Here is a 24,093-nt window from a genome sequence, read left to right as displayed (position 1 = left end):
CAGTGACCATAATAAAGATTAAAATGAACTTCTCCCAAAAGACTTGAAGGATCTTGAAGGTCAATTCAAAGTGCCAATGCAAAATTATCTAAAAATACAGGGGGATTCCCCAGAGATATAGAAAACATTTTCAGGATAAATTCTACATTGACACAAAAGAGAAAAGAACCCTGAGATATCCTTGAGAGATTTTTACACAAAAGAACAAGAGCTGCCATTTTACAACATATCAAGACACCTCTAACTATAGATGGGAACCAAACTCAAATATTTCAAGATGTCTCTTCAAGATCACTTAAGAAAGGAATTTGCATGTCTCCCTCTTTTGAGGGAGATCGGCGGTGACAAAATTTGATAGATAATAAATGACTTGCAGGAGTACTAAGACTCAAGCAAATCAGATATAGATGGGACATTCCATTTGCTCTGGAAGTCATCTTGGAAATGAAAAAAAAAGTATTAAAATGGACATTTAAAAATAGTTGTACAGCCCAGGTGCTTCTTTTTTGTAGATTACATACCCTCCTCTAAGTAAATGGAGCAGGAAATGCAGATAACTACAGCTTCCAATTTTACATAATTTCTCATGCATTATGGCACAATTTTCAGAGCTGAAATCAGTATATTAAACTCTCTACAGAACACTTTGTTAAAGCATATTCATAGAGATTTTTATTTAAAGAGTTTTCATGCTTCAGCAGGAGTACCTGCTACATTATCTTATGCTTCTTCTCATTATTTTTTATTTTTTTTTAATAGCAAACACCTAATAGGTACATAGATTGAAAGCAAAACTACAGATACGTGAGGCAAGAGTGTATTCAACAATTTATCTATTCATATATATCATCCACACAATGGACTAACGGACATTTCCTGGACTAATACACTTCTAAACTCTAATCACGTACATGTTGTATGTACAGGTAGTCCTCAACTTATGACAGCAATTGGGACCGGAATTTCCTTCACTAAGCAATGTGGTTGTAAAGCGCTACCACACCGTTTAGCTACAGCAATACTGAATCTCATAGTCTTTAGGGCAGGCAACTTCCTCCCAGCTTCCCACAGCCAAGTCAGTGGGGAAGCCGTCAGGAAGTTGCAGGTCCCAGGTGGCTTGCAAGCAGGCAGGGCAGCAGGCAGGCAAGTGGCTGCTGCTGGGTGGGGGAGGGTGAAATGGAGGCACAGCAAGGGTTGGGGAGGGTGCATGGGCATGTGAGTCACTGGCACAGTGGAAGTGCAAAAGAACTGAGGGAGGGTGTGGGTGGGGGGAGACTTACCCCAGCGGTTTGCAACCTTCCCTGCCAGCTTCCCCACTGACTTTCTGGGGTAGGTCACAAATGGCGATCATGTGATCACAGGGTGCTGCAACCGGTCACAAATGCGAGCCAGTTGCCAAGCACCCAGACTGCAATCATGTGACAGCAGGGGTACTGGGATGACCAGAACTCTGAGGACCAATCGTAACCACCATTGCTCAGTACTGCTGTACTTCAAATGGTCACTGAACTAATGGACTAAGTATGCATTTGTTAGGTTTATATCCCTCCTTTTGTTGAGGAGCAAAAGTGGCATACATATTCCTCCTTCCTTCCGTTTTTCCCCACAATTCTATGAGGTAGAGAGGGAGGGCCTGGTCCAGTGAGGGTGAACCATAACCTCTATCTTCCAAAGAATTCAAAATTTATATTAAATTCTTAGTGGGAGATTCCCCAGTGCCAGTATATGCACAACAAATAAAGGAAAATAAGCAAGCCCAGGGACTTTTCAGGCTCACAAGAGAATGGATTTATTTAACAAGTCATTGGGTCTTCTTTCATAAAGCAGCTGTGTGTGCAAACACATGGAATCAGCTGGAACAACTCTCAAAGGACCTGCATGTGCCTTGCAAAAGATGCAATTGCTTTAATAAATCTGAGAAGTGGTTCTGTTTGTACTCCTGCGCATTGTGATGCACTCATCCAATCCTTTATGCAGCTCGGACGACCAAGCCATTATAAGCCAGGTTACTAATATACCTGCAAATTCATTGAAGTGGTTCCCAATGTCATAAGCGAGGTAATTATATCCAGAGTACTCGTAGTCAATGAACTGAACATCACCTACACGAGACACAAAAATAAAACTTTGTAAGAGTAAGAGCGGAGCACTGTGAATCTGCACTGTGCCTTTTAATACCTGCCAGTATGTTCCAGTCTGTTGTGCTCTGTTGCATGCATTTTAGGAAATTCCAGGATTACATTTTTGTTTGTTTTAACAAACAGAATAAACTTCTTTATTAAAGATACATTTCTTAATTGCTTAAGACAGAACTTCTGCTTTTGTACCACAGGGGGGCATCAGTTATCTTAAATTCCAATAGTTAGAATGACTTGGTCTCTGCTCAAAACATTCAAAACATTTTTAAACTATGCCTCATCCAAAGATAGCAGGGCTGAACACAAAATAAGTTAGCATGGTTACAGACAAGGGTTTTTTTTAATAGAATACTTATCATTTTGCAAAAGGGAGTATGTGTGCTGTTATTTTGCTTCCTTTATACAAAACTTGTTCATTTTGCTTACATTACAGCACATCTTCCCCAACATATTAGGTAATCAGAACAACAATATCTGCATGAAGCCACACAACAGTTGTATTCAAATATGAATTAATATTTTCATTAAGTCTCTCCTGACAAGTGTTATGTCTCTGATTCATTCAAATGTGAAGAAATGAAGCAGCACTATATGCTTCCAAGCAATAGAGAATGGCCTATCAACCCCTGAACAATTAAGCTGCTTTTCTTTAAGTGTGTCTAATATATCAAGGGAAAAAGATATGTGGCGATACAATCATAAATAGTAGTTTACGTTGTGCAGTGCAAGGGTAAGCATTAAATGTTCTCACTGCTACAATATATTGCCAGCAATCCTTATCAGTCATTCCCTTTTCAAGAAACCCTAGGAATTATAATTCCATAAGAGGGCCAAGGATATGACTATATTCTAAATATCCTAACTACAATTACACATTTCAGGATTCTTTGTGAAATGTAATTATAGTTTGTTGAGAAAAATTCATTATCAGATACATAATAAATCTGACCAACTTTAAGATGCCACAAGACTTAGGGTATTTTTTATTTTGGGTTTATTTGGGGGGGGGGGGCTGGAACAAACTAATATAGTTGAAAGATATACAGAGGCTTCTCACAACAGTATCTTACAAGCCAGAGAGTAAATTTACACCCTACAGGCAAATCAGAAAAATATTTTGGATGGCCTCTAAACAGATCCTGTTTCCCAAGTCACTCATCTTATAAAGATGATTCAGTTAAAAAACAAATGCACTCTCATCTTCAGTTTAATTCTTCTTTTCCCATCCAATACAGCTAACCTTTAACAAGATTCTATTTTATCTAAATGTTTGCACTTAAAAAACAATAAAGACAGCAGGTCAGAGACCTGCATGCACAACACTAGGCAGTAGTTATTTAAGATAAAACATTATCTGTATTCAAGATATACTTTGTTCATTCTGTCTGCAATGCTGTTATCACCATCAGTTAACCCTTGCTAACTTCCAGTTATAATTAACAATATCACCCAAAAAAAAAAAGCGAAGAAAGAAAGAAAATGAAGCTAAGATACAGATGAGGCTGTTACCAGGCTCCGTGCTCTCCTAGGGGGAGGTGCATGCGAACAAGTGATGCGATAACCTCCAGTCAGTGCCTTTAAGTAGCACGGTGCACGCCGCCACTTGGCAGCAACAATGGCATACCTAATCTGTAGCAGATGAAGAAAATTTGGCAAACTCATATTTGACAAGACACAAAACTTTAAAGAGAAAAGTTCTGCATTTCACTGCTCTTCCTTTTACAGACTGACATTACAGTGGAACTCAGCCTTAAATTTAAGTTTTGCAAGAAATTTGATTATTCAAGATGCACATCTCCATTTCATTTTGGAGTTCAAGGAAATGTGGCTGCTGCCAAGCATCATTTTATCATTTAAATGCAGTGTTCTTCGCCGGTTTTTATTCGTGTGAAGAATAATGAATCATAATTACATGGCAGCATTAGAATAGGACAGTACATGAGGAAGAATCATTCTTTCCTTCAAAGTCATATTTCACAAATACTCATGGGAATGGAGTATACGTGGTCCAAAGAAATCCTTACAGAGTAATCTAAGCCAGACTCCAAATAGTGTTTTTAAAAATCCTGATTAAAATACTATTTATGTTGTGTGATACATTCAGTACAGTGTGAATATCCCGCATGTAGTGAAATAAAAGGATTAAGCAAAAGCAGTTTGGGCTAGTTGCCTTTGTGCAATTCCCTCTTACAAATTAGGGATGCAAACATCTATACAAATAAATTACAACTGTAGTCAATACAAACAAAACTGTGACAATATTTCTCCAAAATACTAAAAAATGAATGTTAAAATTAGTCTTCTACTCCCACTTCTTCCACGTTTTGAGGACTTGTTACTAACTGCTAAGTACTAATGCAGTTTTGCCTGTTTTTTCAGAAATAATTGAAGATGTATTATGTAAGGTAACACTATTTAAAAAAAATAATATTCTCACTGATGTCAGCCTGAATTAGTAAAGCACCAACAGCCAGGTTTAACAGGCACAGTAAGAATATATTTAATTTAGTACCATCTTTAGAGAACATTAAAAAGTACTAATTTTCAACTGGGTAAGCTAAAATGAGTAAATTTAAGAGCTGTATGCATTGATAACCTTTTATATGCAAATGTAATGAGGAAGGAGGAATTTTAGGATGTTATTATCAGGTATATTGGAACAAGGTGTATTTAAACACTGTGTGTTATTATAATCAGGACAATGCATTATCTTTACCAATAGTTCCTTTTCTGTTTTATATAGAATTAAAAGCTATAGGACAACCTTTTGACATTAAAATAATCTTTCACTAGGAAGTTTTAGAAAAGTTATTACCATACAGTCCAATAAGACATCAAATGCTCTTGCAAAATGATTTTATACTCCTCTTTAATTCTACAGTTAAATTTCTCTTCATATCTGTGACAGAAGTCTTGTTTATCGAAGGTGAAAATATTAACAGCCTATTAGCTAAATTCAGCAACTATAACATTTACAGGAATTATTTACTTACTTATCTGAAAGGAAGAGTTATTCCCCCCACCCAAGAGTTAGCCTTCAAAATGGGAAAGTCATCTTCAAATCTGCTGAGAATATAATTGCAGCCAATTAATTTTTTTCTTCTCTAACAACTGGGGTGGGGGTGTCATTCATGCTTAAAATCATTTTGGGTAAATATAGTAATTGTGCTATACTTTTAAAGTGGGTTTATAAATTGTATAGAAAAAGACTACTCACTAAATGGTTGATCACATTTTGAAATGATCTGGTAACATTTTAAGCTCAAGTTCCTTTGAGTACTAAAAGCTCACAACATGACCAAATTAAAAATTAAATGTTCCCTACAGTTGCTTTAATGAATGAGTCACAACAAGTGTTTTCTGATATTTTTTTTTCTCTAGCTGCACTACAGAAGAAAGGAGGAAGCAACCAAAGTAAGCTTGCTTAGCATTACATCTGAACTGTTTGCTTCTGTCTCAATATGAATTGGGACAACTTGTAATTACTTTAAGACATAGTTCCTGATCCAGACTTGTTTGCACAAACCATAGATTAAACCAATCAGTTTGTCCTGGTTCATACTTAGCTGGAGGCATTCTTACATTTCTTTAAAAAATTATCTAAGCAATTTTCTATAGAAACAATTTATTACTAACAAATTAAGTCAACAGTAGTAATGAGGAGAGAGCACTGTGCATCTTAGAACTTAATTTTTTTTAAAGTAGCTTGCAAAACATTTCAGCACACCAGTGATGTATTAATGGCATTGTTTAAGAATTTACCTTCTACTGCACAAAAAAGCTTAAGTTAAAGTTAAAGCTGAGTTTCCACTGCAAAATTAAATGGTTCCTCTATAACACTGTTATGTACCAGTTTCATAAACACTGTTGCCAAGTACAAGACAATACACAGTTTGATTTTTTTTTCACAGTTCACTTATTCCAAGGTTAAAGCAATACTCCATACTTCAGCATTGCAGAAGTCTTAAGCACCATTAGGGCTTGCTCACAAGACTTCTTAAAATCAGAAATAACAAATAATAGTTATGCCTATTATTTGTTAACTTCAGCTGCCATAACATGATCGACTTGCACTCTACCCTAACTGTGTATGTGTTGTGCTGCAACATTTAAACACTTCAGCTTTAATGGTACACTCTAGCTACTACATACACTTAGTACTTTCCCCACCTTAAAAAGTTGCAAGCAATTTTACATATTGAGAATTCTCCCTCTCCCCCTCCCTGTTCCCAAATACTAAACACTCACACACTGGTTTTTGTAGAAATGCTCTTAAATGATGTAGTGCTCTCACTGATTTATTCTCCACTCTGTTCACAAAAGAAAATGACAGCATATTTGTTTCAAAAGTGGGCATGTGAAGCCTAGAAACTCTGATAGCGTTCTGAACTTTTTGTCAAGATACTTGTTTAAAAAAAGTTCCATCAGCTCTATACAAGGGTCACTTTCCTCTGATTTGATGAAATAACTCTCATTTGTATAATTAAGTTTACATCTCTTAGGAAAAGGTGTATTAGGACTCAAAGCCAAATCTAAGGAGAGTGATCTAGACAGATGGCCAATAAGTCACCTTAACTAATCAAACGGCTAGGTCTTTGCTGCAATAGAAGAGCTATGAAGCATTAATTTCTGGCTATGATTAAAATCTCACAGATGGGCCAAAGGAAAAAAGCGGTAATTTCCCTGGTGCCCTTTTAACCTTTAAAGTTTGGATTGAATTGAAAAACAGCTAACATAACTGTCATTGTATGACTTGCTTTAAAGAACTAATTTCTACACAGGAGAAAGTATAATTACTTGAATTACTTATAATTACTTTAGAAAACTTAAGTCACATGATCCTCCAGGAATTTCATATGCCAGTTCACGTTTTTAAGGAGCTGCTTGGTTCAATACCAGTAAAGAATTGAGGGAAGAGAAAATATTTTAAAATTCCATGCCCCTTCCTCTTATCAGTTTATGGGGATGTTCTATTATTTTTAATCTCCTGATAAAGCAAGCATCAGCTTCAAGGCACAATAATCCATGATTTATTCCATCCCATCCAATTCCTAGGTGCTACTTTTTCATCAGTGTGAATTTTGCTTTTTTATTCAGTTCAGACACAGGTCTCATTCAGAGTTCATGCTGGTTAACTGGAAGCTCTATTTTGAACTTGGAATGGGAAATCAAATTCCCTCTTTCTCCAAACTATTTTCCTCTCCTGTTCTCGTACGAACTGTATTTGTACTGATTTTAATGCAAACCAAGCTCTCTCAAATATACTTGAGAATTCCAAACCATGCTTTCAGTCTTCGGTTTATAAGAAGACCACAATCTGAATTGGTATATACGCAACTCAGAAATACAATGAACATGAAGGAGAGAGGGAAACGGGTGTACTAACTTTTCTACGTTATTATTTAATAACCAAATTATGTCGCTGAAAAAAGTAAATGTTGGAATGTTTTAGTACCATTGGACCGTGTTAAAAATTATAGGTGATCAATTCTGACACGGTAATTATTCTTTTCAGAAGTTCAAATGCCCCTAAAACTGACAGCAAAATTAATTCAGAAGGTCAATTTTCAGAATACTTCGAACAGAAAATATATTTACAAACAAATGCTTGACTTTAAAGATACCTATGTACCTCATCAGCAGGTATAAACAGAGCCTTGGAAAGTATCTTTTCAGATACTTCAACATGCAGAACTCCTCGCTGGCATCAATATATCTAATAATTCAGAATACAGAGATAATACACAGTAACCGAGAGACATTTGCTCCCAAGGCTGTCAGAAATAAGTCTGGATGAAGGATAGTTAAAGTAACAATTTATTCTTAAATTGCTGCTATCTACACAGTACATAGAATAAAAATGGCTATTATGAAAAATAATACTCTTTATTATAAACCTTTATATATTAAAGTATCAGTTATGGCTATTAAAGCAATTTGTAAGCAACATTTAGAAATAATTTAAAATAGATTTGAATTTATCCACCCTCCACAAACTGTTCCTCTATATCAGATAGTATAAAACAATCCTTAAAGGTTACTTACAGCTGTGTTCCATACCTACCTTGTTTTCCATTGTAGATGATATTTTTACACAACAGATCATTGTGACAAAGTACCACTGGCGAACCTAGATTAGACAGTCTCTCCTTCATCCATGCCATTTCATCCTGTAGAATTTGACGACTTGGGACATCTTTTAGAAACCTTTTTGAATTTGAGAGCAGAAAAAAAGTTTCAATGGTACTTCTCAGAACTCTATGCAGATTCTCTTATTTCAGTGGTGCATGTTAAAACTTTCTGACCCCCACATATTCTAAAACTGTACTTTCACTTTTCATTTTTAGTCTGGAGATGGATACTGAGATATGTTCACATATGAGCTCTGGAACAACTATCATGGATATAATTTAAAGCACTTACCTCTTATGCAACTCCTCATCTGCAAATTCTGTTGGTACAAGAGAGAAGTACTTTCCCATCTTTATCCATAAGTTGGACTTGGGTATCCATCCATTGTGAGCATGAATAGCATGAATTTTAGCAAGTTGTCTTGCTATAAGTCTGAAATAAAATGAAACTTATGTTGTTAAAAAAAACATCATTGTAAATACAAATACATTGTGAAAGCAGGGTCATCAGCAAAAGAGCAATGAGGATCCATTGTATGATACCCCAATAGTTCTACAAACCACAAAACCAAACTGACTCTTTGCAGTAAAGCACAGAAGAAATTTATTTTTCTAAAGTCAGCTGATTCAATCACTTTGGAAGAAACTGTATACAGTATACATTATGTTAGCCAAGTGTAGTTTAAGAGAGGCATCTCTATATATGTTCTGGGATAATCTCAAGCAAGCTGGAGCAAGTGTGTAAGGAAAAATATACTAACAGGCTTTGGGCATCATGGAGTGCCAATAGTTTTCAAGTCAGGACAACAAAAGTCACTGGAAAAAATATGTTAGAAGGTAAAGAAAGAAAGCTAAACGAGAAAAGTCCCTGGCAGATTTCCTAAATCAAATCAAATCGAACTTTTATTATGGCCTTTGGGCCAGAAAGCACAACAATAAAATACATAGACCTGTAATTTTTAATAAAACTTTAAAAAATGCAATAAATGTACATAAAATACATTACAGTAACTATAGTACAAATAGCAGTGGCAATCACCAAACTTAATGCTAAATGTCAACCACAGGTAGGATGGATACAACAAATGATAGAACAAAATCGGGCAACCTGGAAAGATATATCAGGGTCCTGGTTAGATAGAAGCAGTGACAGATAGACACTGTGCTCTCTATCAGGCTAGTTCTTTAAAATGGGATAAATATACATCTTCCTTGATTCCCTACGGAGAGAGCAACAAAGGAGCATATGATTTAGGGATTCCACAGAGCCATCTCCACTTGGACATAAGCACTGCTGAAAAGAGATTTTTTTATTCCATCCCACAGAACTGCAGAGGGTAGTGCATCCAATCTGGCCAAGAGGAAAGCCCAACGAAATTTCAGAATTAGAACTGAAGAGAGATAAGATGGCACATGCCCATTTGAGAAGAATCTCAAATGTAAACTGTAGGGTTGGATATCTCTATCTCCTTAATTTCAGGTTGAAATTGATTTTTTTCCACTAGTCCTCAGAGACCATTTTAAAGTCCTAAGGACTTTCTTTGGAAAGTCTCTGTCCATTACAGCTTGAAACTGTAGGGTTGGATACTAGGCCTAAACTGGTTTGAAAGTCAATATCCCAGATACATTGTTTATGATGGCATTTACAAGCCCTAATGGACAGACTTTCCAAAGAAAGTCCTAAGGACTGGAGTCTGTTAGCAGCTTTTGTTAGCCAAGTTGATTTAAAATGGTCTCTGAGAACCAGTGGAAAAAAAATCAATTTCAACCCGAAATTAAGGAGATACAACCAGGCTCTGGCACCCACAGAACCGAACCTGTTTCTAACCATAAAACAGCATTCTTGATGCATCTTGGAACTGTAATTATTGCTTTCCTAAATTTAGACTGGACAGCTTCCAGGATATTAAACTTTGTAAAAATGCAATTCGGAACTCCATAAAGAAGCTAAGAGGTGACCTTAGCAAGAAAAACCTTGCAACCTGCAGAAATAAAATGTGCTCCCTTTGAATAGAAGATCACGGTGACTATACCAGATGCAGTGGGAAATATTTCAGGACATGGTCTAAATAAAAAAGTAAAAGCATTTGACAGCAAAATTACATAATGCCTAAGAGAAAGAAACACTATCACTCAATCAAAAACAGTGTTGCACAGCAAAGGTGACACTGGAGCAACAGAGTAAGATGGTTCTTCTATAAAAATCTACACCATTAACTAACTGTATTTCAGAATAATAGTTTCCTTCTAGGAATCAAATTGTTTTCTCTGGAAAATGGGATTTATTTAACTAAAAACTACTACAAACAATGTAGCATGGTGTTGTAGCTAGCAGCTTCTTCAAATAAATTCAGTGTGAAAGAAAAGTTTCGAAATGCTTACCGAAATATCTCTGGGTTGCAAACATGTTCTGGATCCAGAGCTTCTCCTTGCATGAACTCATAGCACAGGCCATTATTGAAAGTGCAGTAAAGCTGCGGTGCACAACCATGGGCCTGCAGCACACGGAAGCTCTTCACTTCTTCTTCTCGATCAACTAAGAGTTCTGTCTTATTCCCATAAATTCTAACAAGGACAACATCATCCATTTTTTCATTCACGTAACAGCCAATAAGTTTATTTGTGATTCCATCTGTAAACATCTGTAAAGAAAAAGCAAGACACTTTTATCAAAATATCTGTATATGCTAACCACTTCTACACTATATTTTGGCTATGGTCTCAAAAGCAGTTTGCTTGCCAGAACTTGGTTTACCTTTTCTGAGCTCAGAAGCTAAGTTGGATAGGGCCTGGATAGGGCCTGAACACTTGGATGGGAGACCTTTAGGGAATACCAGGGTTGTATGTTAAACTAGGAAGTAAAAACAAAACATCCTGGAAGAAGGCAATGGGAAATCATTTCCATACTTTTCCCAAGAAAACTGCATGGATATGTGTGCATAATCACTAGTATCATGCTTAACTTGTCTAAGACTTAACTTGTCTCAACCAATAACAGAACTCAACTTTGTGGGATACAGAATAGGTAGGTAAAATTACTTCTCCCTAATTTAGAGGTGTCTCTGCTGAACTTAAACATCTTTGTGGATGGATGGCACCTTCAAGTCCAATTTATCATAAAATATATTACTCTAATAGAACAACCGTAACTCAACAGCAACAAAATGTAATCAAGGAAAAGGTCACTAGATGTCAAAATATACTGTCAAGTAAACAGAATTACTTTATTAACAGCAAAAATGAGCACTAGTAGATAGAAATGGAAAGACCCACAAAAAGAAAAGGATGCACGTGGGTATCTAACAACTAAGTTACTAGGCAAGGAAGAAAATGTAGTGAAATTCAATAGTTGCATCAACTATAAATCCAATACCTCAGCCAGTTTAAGCTTTAATTTACTGGTTTTCACCTAGCCCATTAACAAATCTGGATACCTGTTCAGGAGACCTCTAGCCTTATCTAGATTAGATGAAAAGAAATAGCATTAGAAACCATCAGGAAGCTGACAATGGTACATTCCAAAACTAAGGATGGTCTTCTCCAATGCTTTCATGTATATGAGAAGCAGCACAGAGACAAAATGGAAACTAGCAGTCGCTTACAACAACATGTCAATGCAATTTTTGGAATTGACATATTAACCAGGGACAAAAGGAACAGAGCAGGATATCTCCAGCACCCAAGGAACTGGATGATCTAGAAGTATACTATTGTTATTGGAAATAATATCCCAGATAAAATATTGCATTCCATATTTCTTCTGTATCCAACAAGGTAACAAGGTTAATTACCAAACCTCCCTTTAAGCCAACCAACTTGGTTTACATTATCGCCCCGAGTGGCAGCAAATTCCATAGTTTAAATGGGAGCTGGGTAAATACTTCCTTTGGTCTTGATCTCCCATCACAGAGTTGCACAGGATGATTCAGGTTGAAATCTTTCTCTCTTACATAATACACTTTATCTATTCTTGAAATATAAATTAGACTAGAATACACTGTAGCATTAAAACACACAGAAATGGAAAAAAGGCAACAATAAACCATTTCCACATTAAAAACGTAAATTTTCCTTCAAGTTGAATTCAATACCTGATGACAGTATGAATATATCCAAGCAGTTGCCCTGTCAATAGCACAAAGTGGCTTCCCATTGCCTTTTCCTGGGATTTTTTTTAAAATTTTCTAGTCTAGCCTCCAGCCTGAAATTCCCTGATGTCTCCCATCAAAGCATGAACTGGACCTGACCATACTTAGCTTGAAGCCAAGGAAAGGTTGGCCAAATGCTGCCACCTGAGGAAGGGATCATTGCAAAGAAAACTACATGGACATGTCCTTGAAGTATCCTGGAACCAAGTTTCACTTGAAGACTGTACTTTAATCATCCACAACATGAAATCCTTTTTGCCTGATCAAATCAACTCTGTCCTCTAGGACAGGAAATCAGGGTGAACATCATTCCCCCTGAGGTGAGGCTGGCCCCAACCCTGTTGGCCTTCCAGAAGGCCCTTAAAACATGGTTCTGTCATCGGGCCTGGGGATCCCATGGTAAGAGTAGAGCCTGTTAGATGGATATATGATAGCTAATTGAATACTTATTTTTAAAGATTTTTTATCCCACCTTCATTATTTTTATAAATAACTCAAGGCGGGGAACATTCCTAATACTCCCTATTTTTCCCATGACAACCCTGTGAGGTGAGTTGGGCTGAGAGAGAGTGACTGGCCCAAGGTCACCCAGCCAGCTTTCATGATGGAAACATCAGAGCTGAGCAAAGGAAGTCCTAGTTAGATTACAGCACCCCCATCTATAAGCCTAATCCTTCAGAACAGTTCCTTTGCTGCTTTCACAAGCTGTACCTCCAAGTTGGTTTCTCTACTGATCAAAGATTTATCTTGTCTGGAGTGAGACAAGATAAATCTTGTATAACTTGTATAACTTGTTCACTTATATTTAATACTACTACTAGCCTTGACTTAGGTAGGTCTATCTGAATCTTATCTTACTAGGTTTAAGCCTAATACTCTATTCGCTTATTAGAAAACATTTTTGTAATATTGTAACACATTTTCAGAATGTATTTCAATGTTTTCTTTCCTGCAGTTAGATATCTTAGACAGCAGAGGCTGCTGTGGTACTTTACTGAATATCCCAGTACTATGATCCAAGTGCTAGAAGTTCAAGAAGTGGTTGCCAGGAGAGAAGATTAATAAAGGAAGAGGAAATAATGGGTTGCATCAATCTTGATGTACCCCTATTTATATGCTACAGATAACAAATATCTCCACAGGAATTTAATCAAAGTCATTTCTCTCACATACACAAATATAATTCACTGTTTCTCCCTTACTTAAAATAACAATCCCAGTCTTTGTTACGTTATTATTTTGTAGAAATGTTATAGGTATGAATGAGCTACTTACAACTACTGTAGTAACCATATTTGGAAGTTACTAGTGCATCCAAGTAAGCTAGACAAGAGAATTATTCTCTTCCTCCTCCGTGTTCTTCATTAAATTCTATACATCAGTTTTGGCATTAGCTTAAGTCAATCAAGTATCACAATCTTTCTTTGTGGTTCATAATATCCCAGAGCTCTAACCAAATTTTAATCTTGCTATTGTGCTGCCAGGGTGACAATGTTGATAACTACACATGCAGAAATGATTATATATATATAGCAATGATTATTTCTGCATGCCAGAAAGAAAACCATCCGTTCCTGATACAATTATGGCTCTTATCTATCAAATCATGCATAAATATATATTAAATTAAATCTGCAATTCTGTTTCATTTGGACGCTTATGTTCCATATTTCTTATAGCATACCATAGATCTATGTCAATTAACATATTGAACAAAGCTTACAAGTGAAATATAACTTCTGTCTCCAGAAATAACCTTTTACCAAGAATGCAGAATTACAGTTAAAGATACTTGCATCAAATGAACTAGAAACTCTAAAATTAACTCATTATATATACAGATGCGTTTAGATTAATATTTCTAGCATTTATTGCCCATCCAGTAAACATAGGAAGGGCATGCTACAAGTGACCCCTCTTGTAGTGTCAGTGAGAGAGTACCTGGAGACTAGCCTTCTGCCATAGATCCCCTTATGTGGATCAGTTTACCTCCTGAAACAAAGATGGCCCTATCCCTCTTGACGTACTAGAACAGTCAAGACCTGGCTCTTCTATAGGGCTCGTACAAGCTGTTCCTGACGCTGGTGAGAGTGTGGTTAGTGAATCAGTTTTATTACACTGAGTTACTGTTTTTAAGTCTAATTACTATAACTGGAAAATTATTAGCTGCTCAGCACCTTTGGACTAAAACGGCATAAAAGCCTAAAAAAATAAGTTTTCTCAGAGTGTGTGTTGGTGCACATATGGATAAACTCCTTATGGGTCAGGACAAAAACTGCAGTGACATCATCAGAAGACCAGGGCCAACTCTTTTGGAATGCAAGTTCAAAAATAGGAATGGTAGTGATTAATCTCTCAAGGCCTTATGCCTCCATTCCCATCTTTATGTTGCGGTTTCTGACATAAAATCATGCTGCTGAAATTTAGCTATAACAGTAGCCTGATTTAGGACTACATTAAGAGCCTTAAAGGCTGCTCTTTTTTTTTTTGGAAAGAAAATGAAACTACTTTCTCATCTGTATTAATTCATCCTTAACCAGAGAGTTTACTACTGAACTTGAAGGGTTATTTACTCAAGCCATTCACTTCCCCTTAAGGCTTCTTAATAACACCTCTTCCATACCATCAAGAATCTTCAAAGCTCTTTGTTATCTCTGGTAGCTCTTAATAGACCTTTGCTAATTAGGATATGATTTTTTATACTTTATTGAAAAGGGATGAGATATAGGATGAAGAGATCTTTTTTCTTCTTTTACTAGAGAAGGTGTTATGTTACTGAAACTGTTTATACTTGTCTGGAGGGGGGAGTCATCTTTTACATATTCTTTTTTTTGTCTCTTTTCTCTATCTCTTTGTATTATATAGCTCTTTGAGTGAGATGGGCTGTGACTAAATTTGAACTATAAATTTTCTTTTGTTTACTCTTTATATTTTCTTAGTTTGTATTAGTCTTTTATCTTTGTATTTGTAAACTCCAACAAAAATATTTTAAAAAAGAATCTTAAAAGCTCTTATGATCCATTCTTACAAAAGTGTATACATCTAGAAAAAAATTGTCTGTCATTAGTCCTCAATACAAAGCCACATTCATTGACATATCTTTGTACATTGTGTAAAAGCACATGTTTCACATTTGTCTCATGTAGCAATGGTTATGTAATTGATTCACGCCTAATACAACAGAAGATTCTGGACTGGAAAGCAACTGTAACATAATGATGTAAAATACATCTCAGTATAGTCAGCAATGTGTACGCTATTAATAGCACGTTTTCCATCATTTTTCTTGCCATAAGCTAAGCATACACCCACTCTATTTGTAATGAGTAACTGGTATGTCAAACATTGTCAGGCTTTATTCACAAGCAACAAGGCATTTTTTACTAATCAACTTAAATGCTTTGTGAAGATTTGGCTTTACAGCTTAAAATACTTCTAATAAAATACTGATATTCATTACTAAAAGATATGTAAGTACAATGCAGAAATGGATTTCACAGATTTTGAAACACCATTGTGGTATCTATATATGTTGAAATAACAAGAAACAACAATATCTGATAAGGGCCAACAGATATTTAGGAAACTCTAAAGGCATGCAATTAATATAAATACATTTGTAATTAATTTTAAAAACTTATTAAAATACATAGTGTAAATACTTGATATAAAGGAGAATAAAGATTGTGAACATGCTAAAACAGTGACTCACTAAGCCATGCTGAGTTGTAACAAAAACTAGAGGGATACAGGTTTCTACCACTGCTTTAGTACATTATTTCTATTTTACTTCTTGTTTTTTATTGTGGACATCAATTCTGTAATGACTCTTTCAATTATTCCTTTTGGCAGAACACAGCTACAATTACAACATGCAACCTACTATACCTTTCTATATTATTTAAATGTATATGCTGCCTGACTCCCAGCAACAGTATGGTCAAACATCTAGTTGAAACCAGTGAAAAGTTAGGTAGTACCCAAGTTCACAGTAACAATACTTAGCTTCCTTAACTGACATAATTTAGTAAATTATCCTTTTCCAAAGCAACAGCCCCACATAAAAGAAAATGATAATCTCTACTTGGTATCTTCTTCTAAACATGGTCAGTGAGGCATAGGAGCAATTCCCACTGAAACAACAACATGAATGAACAAATGCAATTAATTCCTGTTGGAACAGATAATTTCTGCTTGTAAAAGGAAGTGCAAATGTATCTATTTCAAACATACCCAAACCCACACATTTTCAAATTTTTTAGATGTGTAAGTGAAACAATGGTTAAGATTATAATGTTCTAATGCTTAGCACCAACAGAAGAAGAAATGTGTTTTGGGACTGAGTATATCAATTAATGCTTTATAAAGTTTTACTTTCCTTTTGATTTGAGAACACCCTAATTAAAATGTTTCTAGAACCTAACAAGTACATGCAACCAGGCTCCCCATATTAAGCAAGAGGGGTAGACAGATGCTTTACTTCACTGTATTTCAATCCAGACAGTCCTTCGTACTATGCCAGTAATGACTGAGTTGGAGCCTGAGAGCCTCTACTTTTTCCTTCCTGATTACCTCTTCTATTTCGAGCTTTCTGCTTACCATAAACTGTTGCAAAACCTGAATAGAAATTACAAACTTCCAAGCCATGGGAATTACAGTTAAATATGCTGATCCAGATATTATGGCACTAAGAAAAAGCATAGAACTGTAAATATAAACACTCTGATAGAACACAGCCTAAAGAATGTTCCATTATGATGGAAGCTGTAATTCAGGGCAGAATATTGCAGATGACCACAATATGATCTAATCTAGTCCTCTGAGCACACTGTATACAAATCTGATGTCAAACTATGACTCCTCATAACATGACTCTAAATCAATATAAAGGGACATGATGTCGAAATAATGCAGAGTCAAAGTTTATTTCATATTAAACTTGTGAGATGGGTGGCCATATAAATATTATGAAATAAATAATTTTAAAGTTAATATTATTTATTTGTATATATTATTTTTAGCTCTGTTGTACACCGCCCAGAGCCACCTGTCTGTGAGATGGGCAGCCATATAAATATGATGAATTAATAAATAAGACAAAATATAAAATATGTCTTTCATTAAATTGGTTAAGTGTGGATCACAGCTGATATAAGCTATCTAAGCAACTTCCACATCTAAACTGATGATTACTTTAACCACCTAGAGTCTATTACATTAAAAAATACTTGGTATTCTCAAAAAGTTCTGCAAGTTTTGATATCAAAACTTTAATAAAAGAAAGTTATTTTGAAACTATGTGATTAAAAGATAACTAAGTCTTAAAAAGTTACCATAAAGCTCCTCATGCTACCTTTTTAAAAGCACATTTCTGCAAATGTAGCTAGTTTTATGTTGTCTATGAACTACATTTAGAACTATTTTTCTTTCACAGACCCTGAAAGTATCTTTTATTGTAAACTCCTTTTAATAAGGTATTGTTTTAGAATGTTATATTCTTTGCACTATTTTTAACTTCCAAAATATAATTGCTATCTAAAATGAAGAAATTATATCCCATTTAAACTGTTTTATTATTATTACTTTAATTCCAACATGGAATTTTACTAAGAACAATCCACATTTTGAGAAGTATTTTATACATGTACTACAAAAAGACTGGATAACTGAAGTTCCTTGAAAAGAAACCAGAAGAAGGGAGTATGACACTATATTTACAGTTGTTTTCAGGATATGAAAGGCTGAGAATTCAGCCTTAGTCCATATAGGGCACATCTGCAAGAGACACTGAAAAAGAAATTTTAGTGGGGCAAACGTGATGGCCTAAGCTTGCCCAGGTCCTAGGTGGAGACAGTTCTCTGGAAAGGCCAGCATTTTACTTTGAGGTAAAATAATTAACACTTGCAGTAAGCTTTCTGAAATACATTCAAGTTCTATCATTCAAGTTCCATTATAACCCTAATACATACAGGGATTCATTTGTGGAGTCCTGGGCGTGCTCTGAGCTTGGTCGTTTGCTTGCAGACATTTCATTACCCAACTAGGTTACATCATCAGATCACCAAGCTCAGAGAGCATCAAGGCCTCCACAGTTCAACCCTAAGCTACACATATTCTCTTCTATTGGAGAGATTCATTTGCACAGGAAAACATATTTAAAGGGAAGAATCAGGAAATCTTCCATTATTCATCATCCACATTATTTGAGTTACGACAAGATGTGTATGACAATGGTAGAACAACAGCTCTGACACTTAAAGATTAACAGCGTTAATCTTGAAGCATCTTAAAGATTAATAGAGCTATGACGCAAGCTTAGGTAGACTCTCATCTTCATTAACTGTAGAAAACGTTCAAAAGAGAATACCTAAATCAGTACCAAATACTTAAATGCCTACTGAAACAGAAGGCTAACCATGACAGTGGGTGCAAAAATAAAAAATTAGGCTTTTCACCCACCACAACATTTTGTCATTTTTCCTGAAAAAAAATAGGATGCTGTAATGACACTCCCAAAAGCCTGCATGGCCAAGCTGCCTTCTCACCACCACCTAACAGGATGCTTGGGAAAAGAAGGGCCTACATTCGCCCGCCCAAACTTATGGTTTTTTGTTTTGTTTTTTTTTGCGTAGCCACTACCCGCTGTGCATAATTCTTTCGAGATGGGTTAAGGAGCCCTGCCCAACTCCCAACCATCCCAGGTTGGGCGTGAGGAAGGGGAAAAACGCAGAAGCTTTTTTTTTTTTTTTGCGGGAAAGCAGAGGAGGAAAGGAAAGAAAAGGAAGAGGCGGAGGACGAACCGCTCCGTTCCCCGCCCACCTCCAGACACGCTCCCTTGACACGCGTCGCAGGCAAGCGAGGACGACGCGGCGGTGCCTCCTTCTCCCCGCCGAGAAGAGGAGAGGATGCCCGTCCACGTCAGGGGAAGAGCAAGAGGGGCTTCCTGGGGAAGGGGCGCCTCCTTCCCTCCATCTTGCCAGGGCATTCTTCCTTCCCGGCCTTCCAGAGGCGCCAGGCTCCGACTCCCATCGCGCCCCACTGGGGCGGGAGACAGGCATGGCCGTCTGCGGGGGACGCCCGGTTGGGGAGCGGCGGGGCCTGGAGGGCCGCTCAGCCTCCGAGCGCATAGAAAGGCGGCGGGGGAGGCGGAGGAAGGAGGGGGGCTTGGCTCGGCCCGGCCGCGCAATCCCCTTCCCTGCCCGCCCCAGCCCCTCGCAGGCCGCCGCCGCCGCCGCCGCGCCCCCTTCACAGCCGGCGGGCCGCCGCCCCGCGCTTTACCTTCAGCGTCACCTCCTCAGGCTTCCAGTCGGGCCTAAGCCGGCGGAGAAGCTCCAGGGCTCCGCGGCGGTAGCCCGCCTTGCCGCCGCCCGAAGGGTCCCTCTCGCTGACGAAGATGTCCAGCTTGGGCACCTCAGGCGAGCCCGACGGGACGTGGATGTAGTTGGCCATGGAGGCGGCGAGGAGAACGAAGAGCGAGCGGCGCCTGAGGCGAAAGCGGAGCGGCGAGAGCAGCAGCAACAACGGCGGCGTCACGCGAGCGGCGAAGCCGGCAAATGAAAGGCACGGGGAAGGAGAGGAGGGGCGCGCTTTTCTCCCCAGCCCGGCCCCCTTGCGCGACGAGGGAAGGCTCCGCCCCTTTATTGAAATCACCACGCAGACGCCACAGCGCTCCGGCGCAAGGCAGCTTGGGAGCAGGAGGAGCGGAGCCGCGCCTAGGGTTCCCGGGCGGCACGTTCTCTGCCTTTTTTGCCGCAAAGCATCTACCTCCAGCCTGGACGAGCGGACCGATATTGGCTTTCGTGCCAAAGTAAGGCTTCTTCTTCCGCTCTTCTGGAGATGGAAAGGCGGAGCAAAATGTGCAATTACGCTTTCGGATCGTTTCCTTAGGGCAGTGTTTCTCGACCTTGGTAACTTTAACATGTGTGGACTTCAACTCCCAGAATTCCCTAGGCAGCCCCGCTACACAGAAGAGCGTTGGATGAGATGATTGCTAGGCTCCCTTTTGCCCCTTCCATTCTATGATGCCCTCGCCGCTGCCCATCCCTAAAAAACAAAGGCAGTTTGTACAATTATTGGGGGGTTTCTGAGTTTCCAAATATTTTTAAAGCTATCCTGCCAATGAAATAGGATGCCATTTTTATGTCTGTAAATTGCCAAAAAAAAAAAACCAACCAAGGATCATGAATAAGAGACCACGTTCAGGCCTAAACCATAGTGATAAGGGCAGACCCGGTCCTTCAATAGATAGCCACCCTGCCACCCTGTTTAGGGTGACAGGTTCCTGCCGGGGGGGGCAGGGCAGTCCAGAGGACCATCTACAGGGCTGTTATCTGCCAAACGAAGTCACTTGGATTCACTTGCAGTAGGACTCGGCAGGTACAAGTGAGTTGTCTGGGGCAGAGTCTTGTGATATTATCTGGACAGAATGTGATTCTGTGACTCCCAATGAAGTGGACAAGATCCTCCGAACTTTAAGTTCGGCCACCTGCCTTTTAGACTCAGGCCACTCCTGGGTTGTTAAGGTAGCCTGAGAGGTAAACTGTGGGTGGGTCCAAGTGATGGTATGGGAGTTTTTGAGAGAGGGGATGGTCCCCTCTGCCTTAAAGGAGGCGGTGGTTCATCCCCTTATCGAGAGGCTGTTTATTCTGGATAGTTATTATCCAGTTTCCAACCTTCCCTTTGTGGGGAAAATTGTTGAAAAGGTGGTCAGACAGCACTTGTGGAGGATCTTGGGGGACATGGATTATCTGGGCCTGTTCCAGTCAGGTTACATGCCAAAATATAGTGTGAGACAGCTTTGGTTGCACTTCTCAATGACTTCTTGAGGGTGCATCTATCCTTGTGTTCCTTGATCTCTTCAGTTTTCAATACTGTCAACCATGGTATTCCTCCCGATCAGCTGCAGTGGTTTGCCTTCATCCTTAGTGGTTGATCGCTCTTCTTATTTAACATCTACCTGAAACCCCTAGGTGAGGTCATCCATCATTTCAGGGTTCAGTAATATAAGTTGCTCACCCTTGCTCTACAGAATGCACACCACTGCCTGAAGTTGAAGGGAAGGGTTCAGGGTAGATACTCCTAGATTTAGTCCTGGCCTCTCCTGAGGGGCTAAGGTTCCATATTAAACTCCTGAAAAAGCTGTTGCTCAGTAGAGACAGGATGGAGCTAGATGAATGAATAGTCTGACTCAGTAAAAAGCAGTTTCTCATGTTCCCTTTAGCTAACAAATCATGAGGAATCAACTGTATAAAAAAGGCAATGTTGGAAACCCCCCACCATTTTTAGAATGCTATGCAATATTTCTGTCATAGGATACATGAAGTTATAAACATACACGGGCACAGATGAGAAAGACTGCTCTACACACTTATCTGGTAGTAAAAACACCAAATATTTTTGTGACATGTCAAAAAATAAAAGCTTAACCCAAAACATTTTAACATTTTAGCTGTCTTAAGGTGCTAGATGTGCATGTATCTCTACATTAATTAATTTAACCCACCTTTAATCATTTTTTCTGCATTTGCATGAGATATTTGGCTGTTAATCAAATAGGTCAGAGTCCCACAACATTGTTACAGCGTAGTTAGTTTCTGGTTCTTTTTGTTCACATGATTTGTTGTTGTTGTTTATTCGCTTAGTCGCTTCCAACTCTTTGTGACTTCATGGACCAGCCCACGCCAGAGCTTCCTGTCGGTCGTCAACACCCCCAGCTCCCCCAGGGACGAATCCGTCACCTCTAGAATATCATCCATCCACCTTGCCCTTGGTCGGCCCCTCTTCCTTTTGCCCTCCACTCTCCCTAGCATCAGCATCTTCTCCAGGGTGTCCTGTCTTCTCATTATGTGGCCAAAGTATTTCAGTTTTGCCTTTAATATCGTTCCCTCAAGTGAGCAGTCTGGCTTTATTTCCTGGAGGATGGACTGGTTTGATCTTCTTGCAGTCCAAGGCACTCTCAGAATTTTCCTCCAACACCACAGTTCAAGAGCATCTATCTTCCTTCTCTCAGCCTTCCTTATGGTCCAGCTCTCGCAGCCATATGTTACTACGGGGAACACCATTGCTTTAACTATGCGGACCTTTGTTGTCAGTGTGATGTCTCTGCTCTTAACTATTTTATCGAGATTGGTCATTGCTCTTCTCCCAAGGATTAAGCGTCTTCTGATTTCCTGACTGCAGTCAGCATCTGCAGTAATCATCGCACCTAGAAATACAAAGTCTTTCACTGCTTCTACATTTTCTCCCTCTATTTGCCAGTTATCAATCAAGCTGGTTGCCATAATCTTGGTTTTTTTGAGGTTTAGCTGCAAGCCAGCTTTTGCACTTTCTTCTTTCACCTTCATCGTAAGGCTCCTCACTTCCTCTTCGCTTTCAGCCATCAAAGTGGTATCATCTGCATATCTGAGATTGTTAATGTTTCTTCCAGCGATTTTAAGGAATCCAGCCTTGGATTCCTCAAGCCCAGCATGTCACATGATGTGTTCTGCATACAAGTTGAATAGGTAGGGTGAGAGTATACAGCCCTGCCGTACTCCTTTCCCAATCTTAAACCAGTCCGTTGTTCCGTGGTCTGTTCTTACCGTTGCTACTTGGTCGTTATACAGATTCTTCAGGAGGCAGACAAGATGACTTGGTATCCCCATACCACTAAGAACTTGCCACAATTTGTTATGGTCCACACAGTCAAAGGCTTTAGAATAGTCAATAAAACAGAAAGAGATGTTTTTCTGAAACTCCCTGGCTTTTTCCATTATCCAGCGGATATTGGCAATTTGGTCCCTAGTTCCTCTGCCTTTTCTAAACCCAGCTTGTACATCTGGCAATTCTCGCTCCATGAGTTGCTGAAGTCTACCTTGCAGAATCTTGAGCATTACCTTACTGGCATGTGAAATGAGTGCCACTGTTCGATAGTTTGAACATTCTTTAGTGTTTCCCTTTTTTCGTATGGGGATATAAGTTGATTTTTTCCAATCTGATGGCCATTACTGTGTTTTCCAAATTTGCTGGCATATAGCATGCATTACCTTGACAGAATCATCTTGCAAGAGTTTGAACAGTTCAGCTGGGATGCCATCGTCTCCTGCTGCCTTGTTATTAGCAATGCTTCTTCAGGCCCATTCAACCTCACTCTTCAGGATGTCTGGCTCTAGCTCACTGACCACACCGTCAAAGCTATCCCCGATATTGTTATCTTTCCTATACAGGTCTTCTGTATATTCTTGCCACCTTTTCTTGATCTCTTCTTCTTCTGTTAGGTCCTTCCAATCTTTGTTTTTGATCATACCCATTTTGGCCTGGAATTTACCTCCGATGTTTCTAATTTTCTGGAAGAGGTCTCTTGTCCTTCCTATTCTATTGTCTTCTTCCACTTCCACGCATTGCTTGTTTAAAAATAATTCCTTATCTCTTCTGGCTAACCTCTGGAATTTTGCATTTAATTGGGCATCTCTCCCCCTATCACTGTTGCCTTTTGCTTTCCTTCTTTCTTGGGCTACTTCTAGTGTCTCAGCAGACAGCCATTTTGCCTTCTTGGTTTTCTCTTTCTTTGGGATGTATTTTGTTTCCGCCTCTTGAACAATGTTGCGGACTTCTGTCCATAGTTCTTCTGGGACCCTATCTACTAAGTCCAGTCCCTTAAATCTATTCTTCACCTCCACTGCATATTCCTTAGGAATA

General features: G+C 38.6%; 1 protein-coding gene across 1 annotated transcript in view; it reads right to left on the bottom strand.

Annotated features, from left to right (window-relative positions):
- Positions 1-19,950, bottom strand: part of ETNK1 (ethanolamine kinase 1) — a 38,144-nt gene extending 18,194 nt beyond the window's left edge. The window contains exons 1-5 of the mRNA XM_063308872.1: positions 19,696-19,950; positions 10,652-10,911; positions 8,562-8,702; positions 8,203-8,345; positions 2,019-2,102 (exon numbers count right to left, since the gene is read on the bottom strand). Of these exons, the coding sequence (XP_063164942.1) occupies positions 2,019-2,102; positions 8,203-8,345; positions 8,562-8,702; positions 10,652-10,911; positions 19,696-19,866 (799 nt within the window). The 5' untranslated portion in view covers positions 19,867-19,950. The remainder of the gene's footprint in view (positions 1-2,018; positions 2,103-8,202; positions 8,346-8,561; positions 8,703-10,651; positions 10,912-19,695) is intronic.
- Between the last annotated feature and the right edge of the window lie 4,143 nt (positions 19,951-24,093).

The sequence above is a fragment of the Candoia aspera genome, chromosome 7, assembly GCF_035149785.1.
Source record: "Candoia aspera isolate rCanAsp1 chromosome 7, rCanAsp1.hap2, whole genome shotgun sequence".
In the NCBI taxonomy this organism is placed as follows: domain Eukaryota; kingdom Metazoa; phylum Chordata; class Lepidosauria; order Squamata; family Boidae; genus Candoia; species Candoia aspera.
Note: the sequence above shows the minus strand (reverse complement) of the source record. Positions and strands in the feature narration are given on the sequence as shown.